The 18,113-nt window shown below is 53.0% G+C and overlaps 1 protein-coding gene across 8 annotated transcripts in view; it reads right to left on the bottom strand.

The window, feature by feature from the left end:
- Window positions 1–394: 394 nt before the first annotated feature.
- Window positions 395–18,113, bottom strand: part of CHST15 (carbohydrate sulfotransferase 15) — a 135,323-nt gene continuing 117,604 nt past the window's right edge. For all 8 annotated transcript variants that reach the window (XM_012453405.3, XM_012453409.2, XM_012453407.2 and 5 more), the window contains 3 exons: window positions 14,876–15,032; window positions 4,795–4,942; window positions 395–2,987 (listed from right to left, as the gene is read on the bottom strand). In XM_012453405.3, the coding sequence (XP_012308828.1) occupies window positions 2,797–2,987; window positions 4,795–4,942; window positions 14,876–15,032 (496 nt within the window). In that variant the 3' untranslated portion in view covers window positions 395–2,796. The remainder of the gene's footprint in view (window positions 2,988–4,794; window positions 4,943–14,875; window positions 15,033–18,113) is intronic.

Raw genomic sequence — 18,113 nt, 5'->3', positions numbered from 1 at the left:
TCACAGCTGCCAGGGGCCAGGCAGGCCACAGGAACGAGGCCTGTGGTCACCTAACCTTCAAATTTGAAGGTCTGAAGACAACGCTAGGCCCGACTGTAGGCTGGGCCGGACCTCCCATCCTGACTCACGCCCCAACAGGACTCACACGGGGGGCTCCTGGTAGCATCTGAATCCTTCTCTCTCTGGTCTTGGGTTTTCTTCTGCCTGCTGCTAGCACGATCACACCTCATCTCTCACCAGCCAGAACAGCTGTAACTGCCCTTTACACAGAGCCTGCACAACTCATGCGGGTCCGACACTAAACCACCGCAATTCATTCACACAGGCAGGACACCGTAAAAGCACCTACCAGGAAGAGCTGGGCTGCAGAGGAAGAGCACGCGCCCCGCAGGTATCACTCATATGGATCCATCTTTAATTATGTTAAATATTAATAAAAGTACAGCATAACTGCGATTCACTTAACGTACTTTACAGGACTAAGGGAGTACAATTTAACACAATCTGGTATGCAGCGTTTGAGAACACAAAGGAACTTCAATACCATGTCGCGAGAAATGCTCCAATTCACTTTGGTTTTGAATGGCAGGCTCGAGAACCACCGCCTAGAACAGAACCTGTGCTGTCAGCAAGAGCCGGGCCTCGAACCGGAGGAAGCAGAGGCAGCAGATGTGCCCTCTGAGAAAGGCCCCTGGAGGGAAAGACCATGTCTGGATGGCACTGATTGGCACAGAAGGGATGGGCCTGCATATATAAAAAAGATCCGCATAATAAACCAAATAATATTGGAAATAATACCTTCAGTAATACTTCTGTAAGAAGCAGAATTACACCACATGTTATTCACATGCATAGGAGTGCATAAGAAAAATCCCTTGTTGTAATTATGGTTGGTGTGGAATAGTAAAATATGTACTGAAAATGACAAGTTAATTGGCAGAGAAATTAACCTATAAAAGGGTTGTGTCCAGAGCGGAAGAGCCTCATCAGCAACTGAACAGAACCCACTCAGAAGATGCACCCACCCACACGTGCACGCACGCGCACACACACACACTCTCTGTACTGCAAATAAATATACACACACACTGAATTGATCTCTCCCTGAAGCATCCTTGTGCTCAAGCCAGGTTTCCCTGCTGGTGGCTGCTCCCAGTGCCGCCTATAGCGGAGCAGGGAACTGTCCCTGCCGGTGGGCGTAAAGGACACACAGCTCCTTCAGTAGCAGAAACCGCCCCGACCATCCCGGGCTGAGCCCTCTGCACGCCTTCAAACAGGCTGTGTGTCCCTTCTCCAATGGCAGAAAGACAACAGCACCAGGAGGGGACGGCTGAGTGACTGCAGGTCCTCCCAGCCCTGACGCCCAGTCTGTCTCACACGTGCAAGTTAGAGTTGGGGAGACAGGTGCTTGCCCTTTCTGGCTTTGGTGGACGAGACCTTGGCCTGGGAACTTTGGTTCACAGGAAGCTTCCCTTGATAACACTTGAGTGCAAAGCTTCATCCAGGTCCCACCTGGGCTGTTGCCAAGGACGCTCAAGCCTTCTCTTCAGTCTTCCCCGTGACTTCCAAGACACGACAAGACCTCTAGCCCCTCCATTGGTAAACCAAGGTGCCAAGTAGCCTGGAAAGTTCCATGAAGAACACGGCTCTTAGAAATCTCATTCCAAATCTCGATATGCCGTGTTCAGCCCAAGCTCAGCTTGTGCACCGTGTTTCGGAATCGGGACACGGGTATCTGCAGTCCCTTAGCTGGGTGAGGAACTTCGACCACACGTAGTAGAGAATGTGGAAATAAACTCTTCCCAATGGGAAGGCAGAGAAATGGAGCCTGTAGCCGGCCAGAACTAAAGATTAAAATCCTCTGTTTCTCTGATGATCTTATAAACCTGATGAGGGTTTGAATTACCCAGATTTTCCATGAAGTGTTCAATTCCTTGAGGTTGCGCATTCTGGCATTCACAGTAGAAATTTCCCTTCCAATTATAAACTAAGTTTCTTGAGAAAAAGTATAAAGAGGCAGCAGAGAGAGAGTGAGGGCTGGTCAGATGCAGAAAGTGGTTTGTTTTAAACACATTCATTTTCTGTTAACATAAGTAAAGTCCACAGAACAGAACAGGTCAGAGAGATGAAGGTGCTGCCAAAAACTGACTTACTTTTTGCCTTTTGGAAACAGTAAGGTAACAGGGTTTCCATCTGAAGAAACTGCAGGGCTGGCTTTGGAGTAAAGGAGAAAAAAAATGGAAGAGCCTCCATTCTTGAAAGACTGCGGTTCTCTGTCCCAGTGAGTTTTGCGATCTCAACTAGAGTGTTTCAGAAGTGAATGTGATATGATCACACCTGTGAAGACAGCCACTAAATATAGACAGCCTGCGCAACACAGCAAGACCCCATCTCTAGGGGGAAAAGAAGTGAATGTGAAGTGTCAGCCAGGCCTGTGGCGTGATCTCTGGCGTGCTGACTCAGCACCCAGACTCAGGCTCCCCAGAAGGCGGAGGCGGGCAGGGCAGGCCGGGCTGCCTCCCCATGCTTTAGGAGACTCTCGGAGCAGAGCTGGATTCTTGAGAAACTGGGGTCTCTGCTGGCCTCAGATAGAAAAGCTCTGTGAGGGGTCCATTGCTGAGCTCTTGAACATCACAAAGGAAATTCCAAAATGGTTCTAATTTATGTGTGCCTAGAGTGGCAGAGTCCTGGGGTTCTCCACACCATGAGTCAAACAGTTCCCCACAAAGAGAGATTTGTAAAATCTTGGCGATGACGGCACAGACGGGCCCAGCACGTGCAGCACGAGTTCAGCTCTCACGTTGTCTTCCACGCAAACGCCTCATCGGCGAGGACCTGCGCCAGCCTAGCGTTGAAGGGCCTGTAGAAATCCCGCAGAATCTTCTGTGTGATCGGCCACATGGGCCCCAGGTTCCGGTCCTCGGGACGCCGTGCATTGGATGCGGGGCTCTTGGTCATCAAGGCCTCCTGCTTCTCACTTAAGGGCCCTAGAATAAAAGAAGACGAGTCCCATAAGGCAGGAGGCATGGCAGGAAGTAAAAGGGACTTGGCAAAAATCCCAGCTATGCTTCGCATTCAGACAGGAGTTTCCTCTAAGAAGAATGTATTTGGGGATTAAAATTCTTCGGCTGGATCCATTTTGGAGGCACTAAGGGTGGAAGGTGGAAACACCATTAGGAAATTGCAAAGAAATTCTACGGCGGGGCAGGATGCCCACCCTTGGGGGTGCCCAGCTGGCATTTAATGGTGATACAGCACCTAAGGCTGACCTCAAGGATTCCCTTCCAATAGCCCTGGGTGGGCTGCTCCCATGGGTGTCAGCTCATCCTTGGAGCAATGTGCAGCCTGCCGGCCACAGCCCATGGGCTTCAGTCCTCCTGCTCAGCAGCCCTCTGGAATTCCACCATCAACGTTTCTACTTTAGGCTGCTCATGCCAAGGGCCCCAGGCCTGGACAGTTTCACCCTGTGCATCTTGCTATGAAGTGGCCATAAGGAGAAGGGTGGGGAGGAGGTCACCTGTCCCCAGAGCCCCCACTGGCTGAACCTCCATCTACAGCAAGGAGATCGTGAGGACAGGCCCTGCCGGCAGGGGCTGTCGGTCACCCCCATGCCCCGCCCTCTGGGCCACAGCTTCTTGGTGTAACCCATCACTGCTCAAGCCTCTTTACCCCGGGCTCTTGGGATCTGGCCAAAGACCTTAGCCCATATACAGAAAAAGCATGTCCAAGCATTCTAGGGTCATATAAGATACAGAATTGACTTTACTGTCCATCTTCGGGACAAAAGACAAGCTCATTAATGGGACAGAGTCAACATGGGGCCAAATCAAAGAAAGATGATTCTAAGCCTTGGCAGGGAAAGAACTCATCAAAATCCATCACATTACCAGCTCTCCAAAAAAAGGAGAAACAAAATCAAATGATCAAAGAGGCCCAAGTCCCAGTGGTAGGCAGATATATTTCCAGAAATATTCAATTAACGAAGTTCCCGGGCAAGACCATTAGTCAGGGCTGCAGGAGGTGTTCTGGGAAGGACGGCAGCTTGTTCTGAGCCTGCTCAGCCTTTCAAGCCATCCTTGGGTGCCCCATCCACATGGGCAGCACTTACCACCTGCACACATGCCTCTGCCAGCCATCGTCACAGCCAACAGTGTGGCCTGTTGCCACAAAGTGCCTCTCAGGCCCCTGGGGGAGGGGGCTGGTATCCACATGCTAAGGGCCTAGCAGCCATGACCAGCAGCCAAAACTCAGCTACACGGCTCTGACTCTAGGAATCTCCAAGAATACCCAAGATGATACAACGATCTGTCTGTTTCCTCCTCCAAGCCCCATGTCCTCTGCTCCAACCCCCTGGTGACATCCTGTTGGTCCTACAAAGCTCAGCTCTCAGGCCCTTTCCTTCCATGAAGCCTTCCTCATCCCTGCAGTAGCTGGGATCCCAAGCCATCAGCACGTACCTTTCAAGACAGTGCTGACCTTCCCCATGGCAGCCTACCTATCATTCAGTCAGGTGACCTATGAATTCCTCCTCTCCCTTTACTAGACCATAAACTCCCAGAAGGGAAGCCATCTCCTCCTCTCCAGAGACTCCCTCACCACAACTCGAACAATGACCTGTGTGTAGCTGGTGCTCAATAAATGGTAGTGAGCAGGCCTCCCTGAGGGCATCCTGAGTGCTCCCAGCTCAGCCCATCCCCGCCCAGCTGGCCAGGTCCACATTTGACCCAGAAGGCTCCCAGAACAAGTCCACGGAGCTCATGCTTTGCCCCGTTAGTCTAAGCACCACACTCATACCTAGGTTCAGAAACTGGAAGACCTTGTGCATGGTGTACTTGACGTTGGATGCATGATCCTCCAGGCGAAGAATGAGAAACTGCTGCTTGTCAAAAACGCTGAGCCAGTCCAGAAGGTACACAGCGTAGAGCCCGACCTGGAGCCTCACCTGGGACCATGGAAGAAGGGCGTTATTTCAGGAACAGTGGCCCCGGCATCGCAGGGCACTTTTCCAACTGTGGCATGGCATTTCACTATACCACAAAAGAGTTACCCTAGCAAAGTTACTTTCAGAAGTTGGATTTTAACACAAGGTGTTCTTGCTTCTTTATGGGGAGCTTTGGGCTACATGTACAAAGAATTCCTGTACTAGGGGTTGCATTTAATCCTCACAACACCCTGTAAATAGCTCCGTGCCTCCGCTTCACAGGTGAGGACCGAAGTGCAGGGAAGAGGTCAAGGTTGTGCCACCCAGTGGTGCACATGTTCTTTGCACAATATCCTGGCTGTTTCTCCATTCCCCAGGTGTGACCTCTATGCCCAGCACACAACGGGCTGTGAAAAGTCAACCACAGACACCCCAAAAACAACCTAGATGAGTGAAGAGCCAAATGTCTGCTGCCACAGGAACAGCCTTGACCGTGAGGGTGTGTGTCAGTCAGCATCTAATCAGCACTCAAGCAAGTCCACAGGTGGATGTTTCTGTCGGAATCCTTTCTGCTTTCCATTCCCCATTTCCTGGGTCTTCATCCTTCTGTTTCTTCTCTCGTGCCTTACTGCAAGCTGTGTGGTGAAGATTTAACTCTACTCAAAGGAGCTCTGGTCTTTCCCTCGGCTCCTGGGGGGTGATCTCTAGGGCCCTGGACATCCTACCAGACAGAAGTGTCTTGGTTGGCCTGCGGGTTTTGGCCATAGGCAGGCTAACACTGGGATTTATGATGGGGCTTTGGACCGCATGGTATCAGTTCTGACTCTGGTAGGACTGGAGACTAAAGGTCAGCCACAGGAGCCGCATGTGATGGAGCCCCAGTAAAAAGCCTGGACCACCAGGGCTTGGCCTGGCAATACTCCACGAGGATTGTCACACACCATGGCTAGTGGCGTTAACACCGTGTATGACTCCACAGGCAGTGGACTCGGAGCTCCGCATCTGGGTCCCCCTGGACTCTGCCCCCTGCACTTCCTCCCTTGACTGACTTTAATCTTCCATCCTTTCCCTGTAATAAATCATAACCATGAGAATAATAGCCTCCAGTGTGTTCTGAGAATCCTTCCGGAAAATTACTGAACCTGAAGGTGGGCTGAGGAATATTGCTCTTGAACTTGCAACTAGTGTTGGAAGTGAGGGAGTCTTGGGAACAGTTTACTCCAACTCCACAGTTCACCCTGAACTCTTAGCAAAGCTTCCAGGAAAAAAAAAAAAAGCTTCTCCCCCTTTCACCATGAGGCCCCCTTCTCCAGGGTTCTCCCCTTGCCCCTTCCCCACGGACCCAGGGACCCTGCTCTGCCTATCTGTGTCTGCCCAGAACTTCTCATCTCACACCAATCCCTTGGTTGATGCCCCATCTACACCTGCCTGAAGCTGACACAGCCTCCTGGCTGATCCTCTTTCCTAGGTCTCTGCACTCCCATCTGCATCCTGCCACCAGCATGGGCTTTCCAAACCGGTGACCTGGCCACAGCCAGCCCTGCTTAAAGCCTCCATGGCTTTCTGCGTATAGAAAGTCGTGGGCGTGGCTTCAACTTCCAGCTCATCCTCACACATGCAGCACCTCCCAGCTCCCCAGGCTCCTCTTCGGAGTTCCCATTTTCTAGGCAGACACTCTCATGTCACATCCTGCCCGGCTTGGCCTGGACCTTGACCTTAAGGGCAGAGACTATGGCTTCTCCACCATCCTATCCTGTGCAGAGCCTGGCTCTGGCCCTCAACATAGTTCTTGGGTGCAATTGCTGAATACAGTGTTAGCAATAAGACAAGGAAAGATTGGGCAAAATATGTACAGATGCTAATGATTCCTTTCCCATTTCATTATTTTCCTAACTGTGGAGGAGGATGGGGAGGAAGAAAAGCAATTAGAATGGATAAGTTGTCTCCAAAATTCATTAGCTGTTTCCAACCCACACTTTGTTGCTACCTCACATGCCAGCTCAGAAAAAGGACCTCAAGCTGGGCCGAAGCTAAAGAGAAAATGAGAACGTGCTAGTCTCGGAAATAAACATGCGTGTCACCTCCAACGCAGACAAATCCTGACGAGACCATCTCGCTGTTAAGTCACCAGCCTCCTGGGGCTTTTCAATTCTTTCCCTGGCAGGCTTGCAGGTCATCCCTTGCAGGGGAGACCAGTCTGATAAGGTTTATCTTTTCCAGAGAACGTGCCTTTCAACAGGAGAACTTTCCAGAAGGAAAGCAGCCAGGTGTTTGTGGCAGGCTGGAGTGTTTTAGCGCAGCTGTGGCCTGTCCGTGCACCTGGTCGGGCACTGCACCTGACAGATGTTCTCTGAAACCTCGTTTGGACCCATCCTCATCCCCAGCCCCCTGTGATGTCTCAGGTGGACACAGGCCTGCACCACAGCGTGCTCCTCCTCAGCAGGCAGGGCTGGGCCAGGAAGAGGACAAGAGGAAGCCGCAGGGGCTGGAGGCGGGGAAGGCCTCCTGGCACTCGGCTGCTTCTCACGGAGCTGGCTCCCTCCCGCTTCGTGTCTTCCCTCTGACCCATCCACCCCAATGGCCCCTCAACTCCCACCCCAACCCCCAGCCCCCTTGCCAGGCAGTGGGAGTATGGTCACCTCAAGTGACAGTTTCTGGTGCAGGCAGCATCACTACTGCAACCATGCACCGTGAAGACAGGACAAAGCCCCCATTACATTTCTTTTCCCGGTATAGGACAGAACCAAAATAGAACAAAAATAAAAAGAGTATTTAGGGCAAGTGCCCAATGTGCTTAAAATGAGAAAACATCAGAGCTGAGAGAAGCCTTTGAAGGTAACTGTGCCAGCGGATTCACTGATAGAAACATGGAGGCCCAGGGTAGGGCAGGGGGCTCCTCAGGGTCAGAAGACAATACTCTTGAAGCCAGGACCAGAAGCCAGGTCACCTGTGCACATGGGGCTCGCCCCCCATGCAGGGCCCCAGGGAACAGCAAGGCCTGCCAAGAGCCGGGGCTGAGCTGAGCACAGTCCCAGTTCCCCTTTTCCCCAGACGGGTACCTGGCCAAGCCTCTGTGTCCCCAACTAGGGATGGGTACCTGGCCAAGCCTCTCTGTCCCCAACTAGGGATGGGCACCTGGCCGAGCCTCTCTGTCCCCAACTAGGAATGGGTACCTGGCCGAGCCTCTGCGTCCCCAACCAGGGATGGGCACCTGGCCGAGCCTCTCTGTCCCCAACTAGGAATGGGTACCTGGCCGAGCCTCTGCGTCCCCAACCAGGGATGGGTACCTGGCCGAGCCTCTCTGTCCCCAACTAGGGATGGGTACCTGGCCGAGCCTCTCTGTCCCCAACTAGGGATGGGTGCCTGGCCGAGCCTCTCTGTCCCCAACCAGGAATGGGTACCTGGCCGAGCCTCTGCGTCCCCAACCAGGGATGGGTACCTGGCCGAGCCTCTCTGTCCCCAACTAGGGATGGGTGCCTGGCCGAGCCCCTCTGTGCCCAACTAGGGATGGGTACCTGGCCGAGCCTCTCTGTCCCCAACTAGGGATGGGCACCTGGCCGAGCCTCTCTGTCCCCAACTAGGGATGGGCACCTGGCCGAGCCTCTCTGTCCCCAACTAGGAATGGGTACCTGGCCGAGCCTCTGCGTCCTCAACCAGGGATGGGTACCTGGCCGAGCCTCTCTGTCCCCAACTAGGAATGGGTACCTGGCCGAGCCTCTGCATCCCCAACCAGGGATGGGTACCTGGCCGAGCCTCTGTGTCCTCAACTAGGGATGGGTGCCTGGCCGAGCCTCTGTGTCCTCAACTAGGGATGGGTGCCTGGCCGAGCCTCTGTGTCCTCAACTAGGGATAGGTGCCTGGCCGAGCCTCTGTGCCCTCAACTAGGGATGGGCACCTGGCCGAGCCTCTCTGTCCCCAACTAGGAATGGGTACCTGGCCGAGCCTCTGCGTCCCCAACCAGGGATGGGTACCTGGCCAAGCCTCTGTGTCCCCAACTAGGGATGGGTACCTGGCCGAGTCTCTCTGTCCCCAACTAGGGATGGGCACCTGGCCGAGCCTCTGCGTCCCCAACCAGGGATGGGTACCTGGCCGAGCCTCTCTGTCCCCAACTAGGAATGGGTACCTGGCCGAGCCTCTGCGTCCCCAACCAGGGATGGGTACCTGGCCGAGCCTCTCTGTCCCCAACTAGGGATGGGTGCCTGGCCGAGCCTGTGTGTCCTCAACTAGGGATGGGTACCTGGCCGAGCCCCTCTGTGCCCAACTAGGGATTTCAGTTGCGAGTCCCCACCCAGCCTACCCACTAGTCCCCATTCATTCATTTGGCAAATAAGCTGAGCTCGTGCCAACATGTGCCAGGCACCCCACTAGGCAATGGTGATTTGCTGCTAACAGACAAGGCCCTGGCCTCAGAGAGGCTGCAATCTCGTGGTGGAGACACAGCTGAACTGGTAAAGAAACAGACTTCAGCGATCACCTTGTGATGCCCAGATGGAGAAAGGAGTGGCTGGAGGGAAGACGGTCAGAGTAAAGCAAGCCCTGGAGCAAGTTTCCCCCACCCAGAGGGCAAGGAGAAGGGAGTGGTGACAAGAGCCCTGGTGGCTCTCCAACCTGAGCCCACAAACACCCACCTGGAGGGCCTGAGAAACAGACCATGGCCCTGTCCCCAGAGTTTCTGATTCAGGAGATCTGGGGCTGGCTGAGCGCTTGCACTTCTGACAAGTTCCCAGGGGCTGCGGCTGCTGCTCGTCCAGGCACAGGGCTTCTCCAGCCCCTGCTCTGAGGCAGGCGCACTGGCCCCTCTGAGCACCCGCCACGGTAGGGTGTGCTGCAGAACAGTGGCGGGGCCTGGCCGGAGGCAGAAGGGTCTGCGCTGCCCCTGCATCCTGGCACCACAGGAAGGTGGTGAATGCCTCCGGCGGGGTGTGCAGGAACCCTGGGTGCCTTACAAAGCTGCCCTCCTAGGGTTGTGGCTGGGCTGGGATTCACGGTTAAGGGAAACGGTTTCTCCTCCCAGAAATGAAAATTCACCTCTAAGAGGAAGGTTTCTGATTGCCTGGCTCTTTCACTGGTATGTGAGCTCTCCAGGGACTGAAGAGAAGATGAAGGGACAATCTGTTACTGCCACATCCCTCCTATCCACTGAGCCTGCTCCTGGGGATCTCCTTGACCAGAGGTGCCCGCTAAACTACTGTCTTGTCATCCTCAGCAAAACGCAAAATTGAACATAAAAGCCCAGGCCTCCTGCCAGCAAAACCCTTTGCTTTCAGGAGCCAGCTAGGGAAGGTAGAAACTCCCTGAGTTTCAAAGGCCATCAGACCTGGGATTGAACCTTGAGCCTGCCTGATACCAGCTATGGGTGGGAGAATGAACCTCTGTGAGCCTCAGGGATCCCATCTGTAAAACGGGGATGGATTTCAAGGATCTCTAATGAGACAATGCATTGAAAGGGCTTGGGACAGGGTCTGGCAGTAATGAACAAAGGTTAGACCCCTTTCCCCTCTCACAGATGGAGTTTTAGAAACCTTTTATCAGGAAGATTCAAGCATACACAACACGGGGAGGATCACGATGGTGCCACTAACTTATGGCTTAGTCTCAGCAGTGCTCTCAAGTTTATCAGCAGTGCTCTTAAGTTCACAGTCAGAGTGCTGACCCGGAGCAGGAGGGCAGGGGCACACCCTCCCTTCTCCGTGGGAGAAAGCACCCAAGTGTTTGGTCCCGGGCACTGGATGGGGGTGTGAAACGCTCTGCCTGGTACAAAGTGCCCAGTAGCATGCAGACTGCACGTGCACATTAGATGTTCACTCTTCTGTGGCAAGAAACACTATTTAAAGCTATTAAAATAAACTGTGCCTTGTGTCAGGAGATCGCCCCTACCCTGCCTCTCCCTGCCCATCGAAACCCAGCCCAGCTTAAGCGGCTTCCTCCTTCCTTCTTCCTCCTAGGAGTCACAGTGCAAAGCCCAGGCCTGCCCTACTCTTCCCAGTCCTTTTCAGGCAGTCTCCTGGAGAGAGAACTCAGTGATCCCAGGGCCTGGGCTCAGGCCCCTTCTACGACCATACTAGCTGGATACCTTGTCCCTCGCTGTCCTCATCTGCTGACAGTGACACTGACGACTCCTGTCCTCCCACCCACCCATTGGGTTTGTTTTGAGAGTCATGCAGCACCATGAATAGGAGAACGTTTCAAAAGGCACGATGTGATAGAAACACCAAGGTGGGGCTGCATGCCTCGTTCCAAGCACACAACTGGTCACAGTGCCGTCCTGCACCTTCTCTCCTGGACCAGGGCCTGCCACACCATGGGTGCAGCGTCACAACCACTGAGGATCAGATCATTGGGGAAATGCTGAGGCCAAACACACGTCTAAGGGAAGCTGGGTTAAAGGCCTAGATTTGGGACCCGGATCCTCTGCTTACTGGCTGTGACTCCAGAGGAAGGCTGCCTCCCTGAGTCTCAGTTTTCCCGGTAATAATCAGGAAGCCCCAGGCACGGGAGGGCCTGCATGAAGATGCAGTGCCAAGTCGGTGCTGAGTCTACACTGGCTGAATCCACCACTTCCCATCCATACTCTGACCAGCACAAGCAGCCTCCTTGGCAGGCTGCACCTGGTGGCTCTGATCTACCAGGAGGCACCTGGGCAGAGAAGAGGGCCAGGCAAACTGGGTCACCTGGCCGGCTGGGGCCAGGAACCACCCGCTGCCTTCCTCCTCACCCCTCCCTCAGTCAGGGTGTTGGCCTCAGACAAGGCCTGAAGGCCGTGCACCAAGTTCTTCCTTCGCTGAAAGGAGGCCCCTGGGAAAGACAGGACAACATTCCTATTTGCTTCCTCTTGGATTTTCCTTCAAGATTCATTCCTGGAGGAGGCCTGCACCCCCTGACCCTCGGGGGACAGATCTGCACCTGCGCTCCCCAATAAAGTAGGCGAATCCCTCAGCCCTCAGCCGTGCTTTAAATTCACCTGGAGATGGGCTTCTGACGACACTACAAATTTTGTTTGCAATGACCATTGTTTAGGATTTCAAATTACATCATTTAATAATGCTGGGGAGCTTCCTCTCTTTGCTTTGCATTTATAAATACTGGCTGATGAAGTGAGAGCGTGAGTGCCAGCCAAAGAAGGGAGCTCGGAGCCACCAATCCCTGTGAGGGGAATAATCTCGTGGTCAGGTGCTGGGGGAGACACAGCCAGGCCTGTCTGTTCAGATTCACCTCTGTGCCCCCACATCTTCAGAGATGAGAACGTACAGGGAGGGCAGCTCTGCTGTGGGGGTTTTACGGCCAGCTTCGGGGACGAGGGGACGAAGGGACAGGGAGGCTAGAGCGGTCTTCCTGCTTCTGCCGTTTTCTCAAATGCAAGGCTGTTATATTTTGGGGCAGTGTGTCCTGAACCCCATCAATAGTGATGGCAATTCAGCCCTTTAGAAAGATGCCTGGTGCAATGGATCAAGGTGAGAAGGGGCCTGGGGAGGGGTTATCTCTCAGAGAGAAGGAAGTTGTGCAGGTGGGGGTTGCAATAAAAGGGCCAGTAGCTGCATCTGGGCAGCAGCAGAGGGGAGGAGAACAGTGGAGCTTTCTAGAAATAACAGGGAGAAAGAGGGAAAAGGACTCGCGGGCGGACCGGATCAGGCATGGTGAATGATGGGGAAACCCAGTCCACGTGCACGGTCCCGATTTGCATGCCAACCTTGATATTTGACCCATAATAGCACTGGCTCTTAGCTGCTGCTATTACTGTTTATGCCTGGGACTGAGGGCCCTCCATGCGGGGCTTGCAGGAGGAAGTCTCGCTCTGTCCACCTGCAGCAGGAAAGTGTTGATGTGGCACGAAACAGGCCTGGCCTGAGTCACAGCTGCAGCTTAATTCATGTCTGTCGCCACACACTGGGCGCCCCTCTGTGCTCAGCATCGTGACCGGTGCTGGAGGAAACCCCAACAAACCCACCTTGAGGTGCCACGCCCAGTGCCCCTTTCCTCCTGCCAACCCCAGCCCCGAGACCCCCTCAGGGAGCCGCCTTGAGGGCTGGGCCAGGCTGCCCTGCCTGTTTTCTCAGACTCACTGCATAGGGGTCCAGGGCCAAGAGCCACAGCTGAGAGCAGTTCTGGGTCACGAAGCCAGGCCAACAAGCTGTGCTGGCCAAGCCACACAGAAATCGAGTTTCCCCAAGACCCTGTATCCCCTGTGATGGTGGCCACAGGGCCCCTGGTCATTCCCCCTTTGACAATCAAAGCCCTCTGCCCCACTGCTCTCTTCATCAAACCTAAGCACAAGCACACCAGTTTCCTGCTTCTCCGGGTCTCCATTCCCTTATGAAGGCTCCCTCCCGGGTCACATGAAACGTATGTTAAACAAATACGTGTGCTTTTTCCTATTAGTCCTTTATTACAGGTGCCTCCGCCATGAACATGGTAATGAGATATTTCTTTTGCACTCCTGCACTATCCTCTGCTTAAAATCCTGCGGGGTCCCATCTCTCTTGGGGTGACATCTAGACGTCTTCAGAGGCTCACTAAGTCCCGGTGATGCAGCCCCACATGCCACACGCCCAAGCCCCCTCCCTCCTGCCCCCATCTCCCACACCACACGCCTGGCTGTTCTGCATGCTGGGGCTGCTGACCACTGGGCCTCTGCACACGCTGCCCTCAGTTCCCTGGCCCACTTGTCCTTCAGGCCTCAGCACAGACATTCCCTCTCCTAAGAATCCGCCTGATGCTCTGTTCTCAGGTGGTTCTCTGGGGGCCAGAGCTCCCTGCCCAGCCTCCATCTTCTCTCCCCACCAGCTGCACAGGAAGGCAGGGACCATACCTGTCCTGGCACTGATGCGGCCCCAGGACCCAGCACCACGCAGGGGACATAGCAGGAAGAATTAACACAGGAATACATGACAGACCTGTCACTCTAATCCTTACAACAACCTGGTAAAGCAGCATTATGACCCCATTGTATGACAAAGCAACTGAGTCTCAGAGAAGCTGAGACAACGGCCTAGAATCACACAGCCAGCAAGTGCTCAAGCTGGGAACCTGACCCACACCAATGGTGGCTTCCAGAGTGCACTCCTCCTACCTGGCACTACAGCCAGGCTCTGGGGTTACCTGTGTCCTGTGGCATCTTCCTTGCCAAACTACAAAGTCCAGCAGGACAGCCTGGAATCCCACCCGCTGCCCCAATTGCTGCCTTCCAGATACAATGACCTCTGTAATAAGAAAGAGCGGGCAGAGCCTCTTGGCCTGAAGCCGCCCATCTTGGGGGCTTCCGAGACTCTAAAGCAGGCCTGTTCGTGCCTTGCCCCAAGAGAAGCTGAGCAGAGCAAGGCTTGTAAAGCCACTCCGGGACAGGCAGCGGCATCAGCCTCACTGCATAAGCCCTGCTGATGAAGCACTCAGCCAGCCCCTGGAGCCCAGCATGGAAAACCATCCTGCAGTTAAAAGGTGCTGAATTCACCATTAACAGCTTTTTGCATTCAAAAAGGCTAGAAATTTACAAACAGAGTACTGAAGGAAGAACAAGAGATATGACTGAGGAATCAACAGAAAATATTTTTCAACTGAGACTGTCAGAGAAGCAATGAAAATCATTGGTGGCAATTTTTAAACCAACAAAACAAACCACCTCTAGAGAGAATGCTCTTCAGACAATTTGAGAGTTGGGTGTCCTTGTGTCTGCCGATTCTAATTGCCGGGTGTCTGGCTAAATGGTAATCTTCCTAAATGCACCCTCATCCTCCTGCTGAAGGAGGAGCGGGGAGGTGGCAGGTGACCAGCAGGGAAGAAGGCAGGGAGCCAGCCTAAGAGCCCATCAATTTTCAGCTTTTACATCCGTGAATAATGGGGAACAGCATTTGCACATTAAAACGCTTCTCTCTGTTCCTATGTTAAAACCCAAACCCACAATGCCACTTGCATAACAACAAACCAGCTCCCTCTGCCAGGGGCCGGCTCGGGGATACGCACAGGCATGGCGTTGTTGAGGGTGTTGTTGTAGACACAGGCGCGCAGTGAATAATCAAGCATGCAATTTTCAAACAGCTGCAGCGCTTCTGTCACTTTCTCATGGAAGTCATCTGCAGATTTATTCGAACTTGCAAAGTAGAGATAGTCTGAGTACAACCTGTGAATAAAATAAATGTGTATTTTTACCACCCATGAATGTGCAATCACACCATTTGGGCGACAATGAAAATCAACGTACAATTACATGATCGAGTTCTCCTGATTGAAACACTACCACCCCTCTTCCTTCCCTTGCAGACGGGCCGCCTCCCTCACCCCCCCACCAGCTTCCGCCCTCCTCTCGGCCACCTAAGCTGTCCGAGACTCAGGCATGTCCTCACTGGCCCCAAACAAACCGCCAGCTGCTTTTATGTTGTTGCTCGTTCTAGTCTCAGGCAGCTCTGTTTTCACAGTAACAGGGAGCTTCAAAACAACACCAGATTACAAAAACGGTACGCTAGCAAAGAGAGCCATGAAAATTTTATGTACCTTCCCATTCCTCTCTCCTCCACTGAAGGGAACAAAAACAAGAGCATCTGTTGCTCTCGCAATATTACCATTCCACATGAAATTCCCAGGCCTTTGCACACACATTCCTGACATTGAAAAAAAAATGATGAAATGTGTCTTTCTAGGTTGGTAGGACCTCGCTTTTAACACATGTAAAAGCACCCCCACGTGTGCACGTGAATACCTGCAGACTCACACCTTCACCCGTGGACACAGATCTGTTCGTACAGACACCACGCACACACGTGGAGGAACGCTGCCGCACAGGAACACACCCTCTTCCTTGACGCACTTCAGGCTCCTCTGCATCCTCCTTCCAGCTAGACCTCAACTATTCTACCTCCATGTCCATCTTTGCATCACCCTCTTTTAGCAAGAACCCTGCTGTTAAATAAAATGGATGAGAGGCTACCATTCTGGTCGGAGCTTCTGCACTAGGCTCCAACAGACCGGAACAGCGTCATCTGTGCTAGGTGCCATGTCACTCAACTCAGAATGGGCCAGTTTCCAAAAAACCAGGGGATTCACAACAACAGTCAGACATCCCCTTTGCTTTAACCCGAGAAGGAAAGTCACTTTGAAATGAACAATCCACTCTCTGTTCCCTGTTTTTGCTTCTTCGGCCCATTTTTGCCTATAAAGCCAGGACCTGGCTGGGCCCACAGGGGCACCTTCATATTACAGGAATGGGATGCTGCCTTTTCATGGACTGTGCTCATAAACACCAGTGAGATCTTTCAACCACATGTGTCTAAATGTTCACTGCTGACACTGCTATGCTGTTTTAGCCAGAATCCCCCATGCTTGGCAACTGATCACCCTTCTTAGCTCATCAGGTTCCTGGTCCACCACCCCAGCCCCCAGGAGGCCACCTGGCCTGTCTCCAGCAAAAGTCCTATCAGGTTGGTTCAGCCAGAATCCCCACCCCTTCCCCCTTGATGTTTCCCCTCAGTAATTTCCCAGCCACCAACCACCTCGCCCTGCTCCTTGGCTTTTAAAAAATTTTTTTTTGTGTGAGACAGAATCTCACTCTGACACCCAGGCTGGCGTGCAATGGCATGATCTCAGCTCACTGCAACCTCCTCCTCCTGGGTTCAAGCGATTCTCCTGCCTTAGCCTCCCAAGTAGTTGGGACTACAGGCGCCCACCACCAAACCTGGCTAATTATTTTGTATTTTTCGTAGAGACGGGGTTTCACCATGTTGGCCAGGCTGGTCTTAAACTCCTGACCTCAACTGATACCCTGCCTTGGCTTCCCAAAGTGCTGGGATTATAGGCATAAATCGTGCCGCCTGGCCTCCTTGCCTTTAAAGTCCCTACTTTTCCTAGTTATATTTGGAGTCTCTCTCCTCTATTGGAAAACTGTCAGGGCGATCCCTATACCTACTAAAATGCTCCTGAAGAAGGCCTGCATTGCCATTTTAACAAATGTCAGGGCCAGGCACAGTGGCTCATGCCTGTAATCCCAGCACTTTAGGAGGCCAAGGTGGGAGGATCGCTTGAGCCTAGGAGTTCAAGGCTAGCCCAGGCAATGTAGTGAAACCCTGTCTCTATTAAAAATGTAAAAAATTAGCCAGGCGTGGCGGTGTGTACCTGTAGTCTCAGCTATTCGGGAGACTGAGGTGGGAGAAGGCTGCAGTGAGCCATGATTGTGTCACTGCACTCCAGCCTGGGCATGGGAGTGAGACTCTGTCTAAAAAAAAGAAGTGTTTTTATCTTCAACAGAACTTTCAGGGTGTGTTTCCTACTCTTTTTTCTCCTCTATCTCTCTTTGCAGCCCTTTTTGTTTGTTTGTTTTCAACCTTCCTGCTGTATGTCCCACTCTCTTCTTGCACACACACCTCCTCATGAGCCCCACGGTTCTTCCCGGAACCCTTCACACACTCACAGCCCCTGCTGTGTCACCTCTGGGCCAAGGGGGAAACTGGGCTTATCAAAAACGTGGCCTGCGTGGCTCTACAGCGTCAGACTTCTCTCTCCTCAAAGCTCTATACTTTTTATGCCTTCAGCTTCTCCAATCTGGCTTCCCCTCTTTCCAGGGAGGGCAATTCTGTGACTCTCACTCTGCACCCATGCTTCCAGGTATATGACATCCATACTTCCAAATACACCCAGACCTTCAGCCACACACCGTCCTGCAAAAACCGTGCTCCCTTATGGCACAGTCTGTTGCAAATGTGCCTTCTCCACTGCCCTCCCCTCTAACTAAGGTCATGATACGAGGAGCAGCATTTCATAGGGATAGGCCCAGATGCCATCCACCTCTGTAGCCTGTCCTGGCACATGGGGTGCCTCTGACACAGCCCTCCAGAACTCATCCATGGCCCGTGTCCACACAGGACACCTCTTGGAAGTCTTGAGAGGTTTGGGATCTACCCACAGAGTTCGTGGAATCAAAACAGCCACAAGAACAGGAGTGTCTACCACAGCCTGGCCAGCCAAACTGTCCAAAGGGATCAGTCAACAAAGGTGCTCACTGAGTGGATTCCCCCAGATCTGCACTCACCTGAGAATATTTCCCATGACACCACCACATCAGCTTATTACTGGTGTCCCCAACATCACCTGTGCTCTTTTCCTTCTTCAGAATTAGGAGACGCATCAAGACTGAAACATGGCATCTGTCACTATAGGGTCACTCATCGTTACTATGACCTAAACAGCTGATCAATAAACGGCAAGATCAGAT

Source organism: Aotus nancymaae, unplaced genomic scaffold, assembly GCF_030222135.1.
Source record: "Aotus nancymaae isolate 86718 unplaced genomic scaffold, 86718_ANA_hifiasm-v0.15.2.pri h1tg000010l, whole genome shotgun sequence".
Lineage (NCBI taxonomy): Eukaryota > Metazoa > Chordata > Mammalia > Primates > Aotidae > Aotus > Aotus nancymaae.
The sequence above is the reverse complement of the archived record's forward strand: the minus strand, read 5'-3'. Positions and strand labels throughout refer to the sequence as shown.